Genomic DNA, 8,496 nt, shown 5'->3' with positions numbered 1-8,496 from the left:
CTACTTCCTTCTACCTAACTTAGTTTCTTAGGATATATTTATCTGGCCAGTAATTTATAAGGTACCTACTTGAAGTCATCTTTAAAAATATCCTATTTCTTGGTTTAGGGTTTAGTTTAGTTTTAGGTGATCTTAAGGTTGGTTCATTTTCCTCTTGATATATATATATATTCATTTTGATTTATTTTTACCAACCATTATTCTTTCTTTTGTATAAATAAATATTGTAACTTTTGTTGAGGTGTTTGTTCTTTTGTTCCTAGCTTTGTGTTGCATTTTTACTGCCCGCAAATTCTGAGTAGAGACAAGAACCCTTGAAATTACGGCCGTAAATAAGGTCGTAACACCCCCCTATGGGAGACTCCCAGGATGGGCTAGAGAGGTCATCCACTGTGAGAACGCTGAGCATGTCAAGTGCGAGAGAACATGATTTGGATGAGTGATGGAGATTGGATACATTGAGCATTCAGCCAAATAAGCAATTCACTCTCTCACACCAGGACACGATGCACTGTGTCATGAGCAGTGTAAAGCAAACCTCGTGAGGTTATATGGTTAGTCTGCCGTTCCATGACTGTGAGAGGCCGATTACCAATTTTAAGCTTGCCATTGCTCAATTGAAATCATTAAGAGAACGATTCAATAGAGAACATGTATACCATCAGCAGTATTCAGATGTAATTCAGATGTATGTAGATAATGGGTTTATTAGCAAAGTAACAAGTCCTGTAATTGAAGGCTATTATATGCCATACTTTGGGGTAACTAAAAGTACAATCATACCCCGAACTTACATGAGGTTAGGTTCCAGAAGCCCTTGCACAAGGCGAATTTTTGCGCAAGTTTGGCAAGATCTCTAAAAATGCTAATAAATGCTTATTTCTAAAGTTTAAACTCTAAATATGACCCTAACCATGCTCCCAAATTATTAAGCTAACTTTTAAATGAAATTAAAGTTACTGTTATTTCATTTAAAAGCAAGCTTAATACATTACCCTTAATAAAAGAAATAAATGGTTGACATAAAAATAGAGAGTTGGAAGAGAATTTCTGTCTCTCTCCCCTTCCAACTGATCTATTTTTAGAAGTCTTCTCAACCTCTTTTTAATAACTTCTTTACTCGATGTCTCTTTCTCTTTGTTCTGAAATGCTTTTTCATGAACAAACAGTGTTTTTTATTTGGACTAATACAACTCTTAGTTATTATGTCTCTATGTTTTAGAATGTATTTGCCACACTAGCACATTTAAACTTCGTAGACGGCACAGGTAAAATCATATCAATTCAAACTATCTATTGCACAGGTAAAGACGAACAGAGAAATAATAAGTTGTAAAAATGTGTGAACGCTAACTATGAAAGAGAGAGAGAGAGAGAGAGAGAGAGAGAGAGAGAGAAGGGTTATCCTTACTTAAGAGAGTGAAATTATTTATCAATAATTATTACGGAGACAGAGAGAATAACACACACATGAGAGAGAGAGAGAGAGAGAGAGAGAGAGAGAGAGAGAGAGAGAGAGAGAGAGAGAGAGAGAAAGTTATTCTTACGTTAGATATCAAAAGAAGGAAATTCAGTATTAAACCAACTTTTAAATGAAATTAAAGTTACTGTAATTTCATTTGAAAGTTAGTTTAATGCATTACCCCTAAAAAAAATAAATAAATGGTTGACCTAAAAATATAGTCGTGTGTGAAGATTAGTGTACTATTTCTCTCTCTCTCTCCCCATTCCACCAATCTATTTTTAGAAGTCTTCTCAACCTCGTTTTTAAAAACTCCTTTATTCTGTCTCTTTCTCTTTGTTCTGAAATGCTCTATGTCTCTATGTTTTAGACCGGCGCATTTAAAGTTTGTAGACGGTACGGGTAAAATTAGATCAATTTAAAATTATCTATTGTAGCCTACAGTTAAAGACATACAGAGAAACATTAATACATAGGTTGCGCTAACTACCAAAGAGAGAGAGAGAGAGAGACTTAACAGTTGTCCTTACTTAAGAGAGTGAAATTTTTTATGAATTATTACGGACAGAGAGAGAGAGAGAGAGAGAAACCTTTGACCCGCTAACCAGCAACACTCCCCCTTCTTGTCGTGTTAAATTGACATGTCTGATAGATTTGCCTTCGAGCTTCTTCTCAAAAGATGAGGGAAAGACATTTGTTTGTTTAAAATACGTATCACATACGAATTTTGTCATTACAGTTATTTTATTATTATTACTATTTGTAATCTTATTAATATTTGAAAATTAGTACTTATTATTAGGTAAAAAATTTATTTATCATACAAAACAAATAAACACGTACATGTGCCATAAAAAATTCTCTCATCTCAGTAAAAGAGAGAGAGAGAGTATGAAAGTTCTTTAATCTACTTGTAACTTATGTGATTAATGTCACAGAAAAATCACTCGTGACGAGAACACATTGTGTTGCTTGAAGTGAACGACTGACATTTAGACGGTAGCATTAGTGTCATGTTACGTTCTGTGAATGAAGGGAACTGACTCGTAAACAATGAACATCAAGCTGATGACAGTGTAAGTGTAATTCCCGATGAAACTCACGAACTGATAAATGTGTCGGAGACAATGGGTGTTGACCGTAGCAATGAACTGAATTCAATGAAATTTAACACAGCCGGGCCTAGACACAAAAGAAAAGCGGCTCTCTTTCAACAAGAGAAAATGAGGAATTTAATATGAGATGGTAAACTCTAGTATTTTTGTCATGTATAAACATTCCTCCTGAAAGGAAGGTACATGCCATGGAACACTGTCTCCAGACCTTAGTGTTGATTACATAGTGAATTTGCGTGCTACCGAGGGGGAGGAGCACCAAATTAACCAGTGTGTGTATTCCATGTTTTCTTTGATTGATTCATGTATCATGTCCGTTGAAATGTAAGACAGGAAATAGTGTCAAAAGTGCATTGTTTGTGCAACGAGACAGATTCAATTTTGTGAGGCCTCCGAATTTGCATCTGGGCCGTAAGTGAAAAATAGAACGTTATCCACCTCAATTGTCATCAGTTTATTTCTTCCTTGCTGTCAGAATTCGTGTGGTTGGGAGGATGTTGACAAAAATCACTGCGCAAAATTTTTGTCTTCATAAAACTCTCGTCTAGTTGTTTTTTTTACATCATTCAGTGCTCATGGGGGACTCAATCATTCGCGCCGTATACGTGTCCCTCAGACACGCAATTGACGCACAATTTGGAATGACATGGATGACGCGAAGTTTTTTCAATAGACCATTTTGATATCATGTATTTTGCCCTAAACCCTATGTAAATTCTGTAACATGCAACAATGGTTGCATTATTGATTTAGAATACCTTCTCTAATTGCCGTTCTGGCAAGAAAAATTATTTTTGTAGTGCAAGGTTGATGGAAAATGTTCTAGAAGCGTCCCTAGATGCAACTATAAACGCTGATGTCGACAAGCAATCGTCCTACTTTCCTAGCTAGTCCTTATACAGGTAACACCCTGCAGGTGTGATATTAGAGAACCGGTGCACTGGAGAGACGTACGCTGTGGCAAAGTCCAGCACTACTTCTTAATCGCGTTGTATCTAAGAAATCCTGGAAATGAGAAAGGCACTAAGTGTGTCTGATGAACGGGTGGTCAGGGAAGGTAGCCTAGAAATCTGTTTCCTAGCAAGTGAGTGAGTGTTATTTACTCCAATTTACAAACTTTAGTGAAACTTGCTTACGTCCAGAAGTGATAAATTGCTGCTAGCTTTGCCTTTGAAATATAATGTATATGTGTTTCCTCTGGCCACGAGACCAACTTGTTAGCATGGCTGTTGCTAGTTTGTATGAGTTTCGTTGTTGTTAGATGTAAAGTAAATGTGCACAGCCAGGGCATTAGTAGATTTAATTTTTGTAATAAAATTGTAAATAATCCAGCCAGCACCTGAATCTGCAGTTTGTAGTTGTGTGTTTAGAACTGCACATCCTAAGCCTACAACATTCAGGATAAAAACCAGGAAAATCATACAGTCCGTTAAATATTGTCAAATTTCTCGACAGAAACCTTTGGTCTCTTCAGTGCATCATTGAGCTGCTCACTGGGAGTCTCATATGAAAACTGCCTTTTGGTAGTTCTGAGTCTCTTCGGCTTTAGGGCAGCAACCACATTCATCTCCAGTGATGGCCTGAAGGCTGATGAGCTAGCTACCCCTGCCCCACTTTAAGAAAGAAAAAGTGTCAAGTATCAAGAAAGCATATTTAAGAGAAAACGTGTCAAGTAGCCTTAGTGTAAAGGGTGTATTTCAAGTTCATTATATACATATATTTTTATTTATATTTTAATATTTTTTTTAATTTGTAATTTGGCGCCCTAGGCAGCCGCCTGTGTGGCCTATCCCCAGAGCCGGCCCTGAGGACATACTATGAATCAAATTCATATTAGATAGGCCTGTTGAAATTGTAATGTATGTCTTAACGTAAGTGCAAGACTTGTTATATAACGCCGTCCGTAGACGCGTTCAGCTCAAAGCTACAGCTAGATGTTGCATAATGCTGTAGAGTATAAGTGTAATCAGTTATTATTGCGTTAGTATCGAATCCGACACATAGGCTTCGATCCTATAAGTTCTACCTCATGTATGTAGAATATAATTCCTTATTGTGTATCGAGCTCCGATGCTCATATGTCTGTTATGATTCCAGTGTATATGCTTTTTGTATTTTGTATACATCTGTTACCGCCTTCTTCTCAAATGTAGCAGAGAATAAGCACGAGCTGAAAGATATAGCTTTATTATCGCCCTTCATCCTCGGACATCTGCGACGAGAATGGGACTAAATCTCAAATACTAAATACATCATATTTACCTTGCAGGTAAGAACGAAGAATTGTAGTATGTGTTATAAATACCAACACATCAGTGGCGACGAGGATGGGATTTGGCAATGGATGTTGAGCTACTTGCAGTTGTGGATTTAGTGTTACCTTGTAATCTCCACATAATCTAACTTGACCATTGTCCTTAACAATCGGAACTAATGGTGTAGCCCAATCTGAATAATCAACCTTTTCCCATGAACGTTCGTTTTCTAACCTTCTAATTTCAGTTTCCAAAGCTGTTTTCAATGCATATGGAACTGGTCTTGGAGCAAAAAATCTTGGAGTGGCATTCTCCTTCAAAACTAAGACTGCTTGTGCATTCTTTACTGTACCTACTCTGTCTTCAAAGACTTCTTTATAATCTGTTAGAAGATTAGATATTGAAATTTCTTCTGTTGGTTCTTGTTTTGTACCTGTAACCCTTAGAATACTAGGCCAGTCTAATTTGATACATCTTAACCAATCTAGACCCAATAAGGTTTGTCCTTTACCTTTGACTACTGTCAATGGTAACTTGCCTATCTCTTGATTATTATACTGTACTTTCACTTGTGATGAACCTACTACTTCTATGTTTGTACCATTGTAACTTTTGAGAACCTTGTCCGAAGGTCTTATCACTAGGTTAGGTATTGTTTGTGCAACTCTTTCAGAAATGATTGTCACGTCTGCTGCTGTATCTATCTGCATGGGTGTGAGTTTCCCATTTATTTCTATTTGAGCCATAAGACGTTCTTGTGCATCTTTGTTCACAGAATTTATGTGAAATGCAAATTCTTCTACTTCTGTTGTATTATGTACACTGTCTTCATTTGAAGTAGAGCTGTCATTTGAATTCACAGTTCTATTAATATGTTTAGTGGTCTTTTGCTTGGCAAATTTACACTGACTTGTTAAATGACCACGTCTCTTGCAGTTATTGCATGTCTGACCTGATGCTGGACACTTATCCCAATCATTACTATAATGATCTTGTCTACCACACCTATAGCATGGCTTCTTTTGAGGGTTTTGTGTGCCTATGTGACTCTGATTTTTCTGTGAGTTTGCAGTTGGTTTACCCTTGTTATACTTGGATATACCTGGGCTAGGCTTAACAAATTGATGTGTTTGCCCTTTCTTTGCATGTTGGTAACTCTTTTTATAAGCTACACGATTTACCTGGCTACTGCTGTCATTTTGAGTCTTACCTGCAATGACATTTGATTGATAATTAACCATTTCTAATGCTCTTTCTTGTTTTTACCAGCTACTAGTATGTCATCAATGAAAATGAATACTCCCGACATACCTGCAAATATTTTGTCCATAGATTGTTGCCATATAGCTGGACTGCTAGCGACTCCATATGGAAGTCTTTTTGGACGATACAGCCCTAAATGTGTGTTTACAGTACATAACTTTTGGGAATTTTCATCCACAGAAAGCTGTTGAAATGCCTGTCTTAGATCTACCTTAGAAAATACAGAGCATCCTGACAAAGTTGCGAACATATCTTTGGTAGTAACTATAAAATCACTCATGCAAATCTTTGCAACGCATGGTTTGCCAGAAAGAATAGTGTCAGACAATGGTCCACAGTTTACTTCACAGGAGTTTAAAGAATTTCTGAATGTGAATGGTATACAACATACATTATCAGCAACTTACCATCCATCCACGAATGGTGAGGCAGAAAGATTTGTCCAAACCTTCAAACATAATATGAAGTGTAGACAAGCAAACTCTGGTAATGTAACATCTCATATTGCAAAGTTTCTCTTATCCTATAGAACAACCGTACACAGTACTACGGGTATAACACCATCTTTTTTGTTGATGGGGAGGAGGATCAGGAGTAAGTTAGATCTTATGTATCCTAGCTTGCAGAGTCAGTTAGAACAGAAAGGTTATGATCAAGTAAAAAAACTTCCAGAGGTAAGACATTTCACTCCTTCAAGTTATGTCATGGTAAGGTCATACAATATACCAGAAAAATGGGTGCAAGGAGAAATTGTCAGGAAGATAGGAAATTTACATTATGATGTTAATGTCAGTGGAAAGATTGTAAAACGTCATGTTGATCAGTTGCAGTCATTCAGTACAAATAATACAGAAGTACAAGTTTCAAATACCTCAAACTTAAACAACACAGATGTGCAAACTGCTCACCAAGACGTTGAACCTCCAACTGTAAATATAGAGGAAAATCTCGCAACAGCTCAGGACACATCTCCAGGACTCCCTAACCGAATGAGTAGAGGAAAACCTCCTGAAAGATTAGATTTGTAAGTGTTGAGAAACAGTTCTGTTTCTTAGGCACATGTAAAGGGGGAGGAGACTGTCATGTATGTCTTAACGTAAGTGCAAGACTTGTTATATAACGCCGTCCGTAGACGCGTTCAGCTCAAAGCTACAGCTAGATGTTGCGTAATGCTGTAGAGTATAAGTGTAATCAGTTATTATTGTGTTAGTATCGAATCCGACACATAGGCTTCGATCCTATAAGTTCTACCTCATGTATGTAGAATATAATTCCTTATTGTGTATCGAGCTCCGATGCTCATATGTCTGTTATGATTCCATTGTATATGCTTTTTGTATTTTGTATACATCTGTTACCGCCTTCTTCTCAAATGTAGCAGAGAATAAACACGAGCTGAAAGATATAGCTTTATTATCACCCTTCATCCTCGGACATCTGCGACGAGAATGGGACCAAACCTCAAATACTAAATACATCATATTTACCTTGCAGGTAAGAACGAAGAATTGTAGTATGTGTTATAAATACCAACACATCAGAAATATGTAAAGTCACCACATCGGCGCCAGGATAGTGTTTCGGCGGCGCCATTAATTAAGTCTCCGCTGAGCTTGTTTTCTTTGGTGACTTCCCATTTTCTTCAAGCTCAATTAGTCACGCCTAAAACGTGCCAGGTCACGCATTTTAATCATTTTTACTTTATGCGTATTTATACAAATGTCACACATTGTGTATCACATGTTTCTTCATTCACAGGCATCAAGACTGTATCCATATTGTAGCTCTGTATGTTTTGTATTGTAATTTGTACTCGTTCACTGTATATTATTGTTTATTGTTTCGACCTCAGGTCACAGTCAATTCCATTGTCTCTCGCGGGTCGGCGTCAGTCGGCCGCTATATAAGCTGCCTGGATCTGTAATAAAGTAGCAGTAACTTTTACCTGCTCGTTTCTTTGACACCTTACAGTGGTGACGCCCGAGTATCCCGGAGCCATTAGCGGACTCACACGGCGACTTAGTCTTGGCTCCAGGATTTCTCCAAAACGCTCTTAGCGGCCTAAACACGGCGCTGTAACCAGCGTTTGAGCGTGCTGACTCGTCGGTGTACCCCACCAGCGTCACTAGCGGAACCACACGGCGCACGAAAGTGCGCGCACTGACGCCAGTACCCCACTCCAGTAAGGGGTCAAGGAGCGAGCATGGACGCGGATATCCTCCTTCATGCAGTTAAACGCGACCTCGCGGACTCGGAGGTTTACCTACCTCCCATCACACCCCGCCCGCCCCGCATCGAGGCCCTCCCGCAACTCCACACCAGCGCCCGAACACACGACGGCCGGGCAACACAATCGCGGGCCGCCCTCACCGTAAAGCTGCCGCCGTTTACACAGGGGAAC

General features: G+C 38.4%; 1 protein-coding gene across 1 annotated transcript; it reads left to right on the top strand.

The window, feature by feature from the left end:
* The first annotated feature begins 6,670 nt into the window (after positions 1-6,670).
* On the top strand, positions 6,671-7,123 carry LOC136831033 (uncharacterized). Its single transcript, XM_067090979.1, has one exon. The coding sequence runs from the start codon at positions 6,671-6,673 to the stop codon at positions 7,121-7,123; it is 453 nt and encodes a 150-aa protein (XP_066947080.1).
* Positions 7,124-8,496: the final 1,373 nt, after the last annotated feature.

This window comes from Macrobrachium rosenbergii, chromosome 48 (genome assembly GCF_040412425.1).
Source record: "Macrobrachium rosenbergii isolate ZJJX-2024 chromosome 48, ASM4041242v1, whole genome shotgun sequence".
NCBI classification, from domain to species: domain Eukaryota; kingdom Metazoa; phylum Arthropoda; class Malacostraca; order Decapoda; family Palaemonidae; genus Macrobrachium; species Macrobrachium rosenbergii.
The sequence above is the reverse complement of the archived record's forward strand: the minus strand, read 5'-3'. Positions and strand labels throughout refer to the sequence as shown.

What these genes read in the sequence shown, in the direction of transcription:
- LOC136831033 (XM_067090979.1), top strand. Translation starts at nt 6,671, where the DNA reads ATGGGGAGGAGGATCAGGAGTAAGTTAGATCTTATGTATCCTAGCTTG.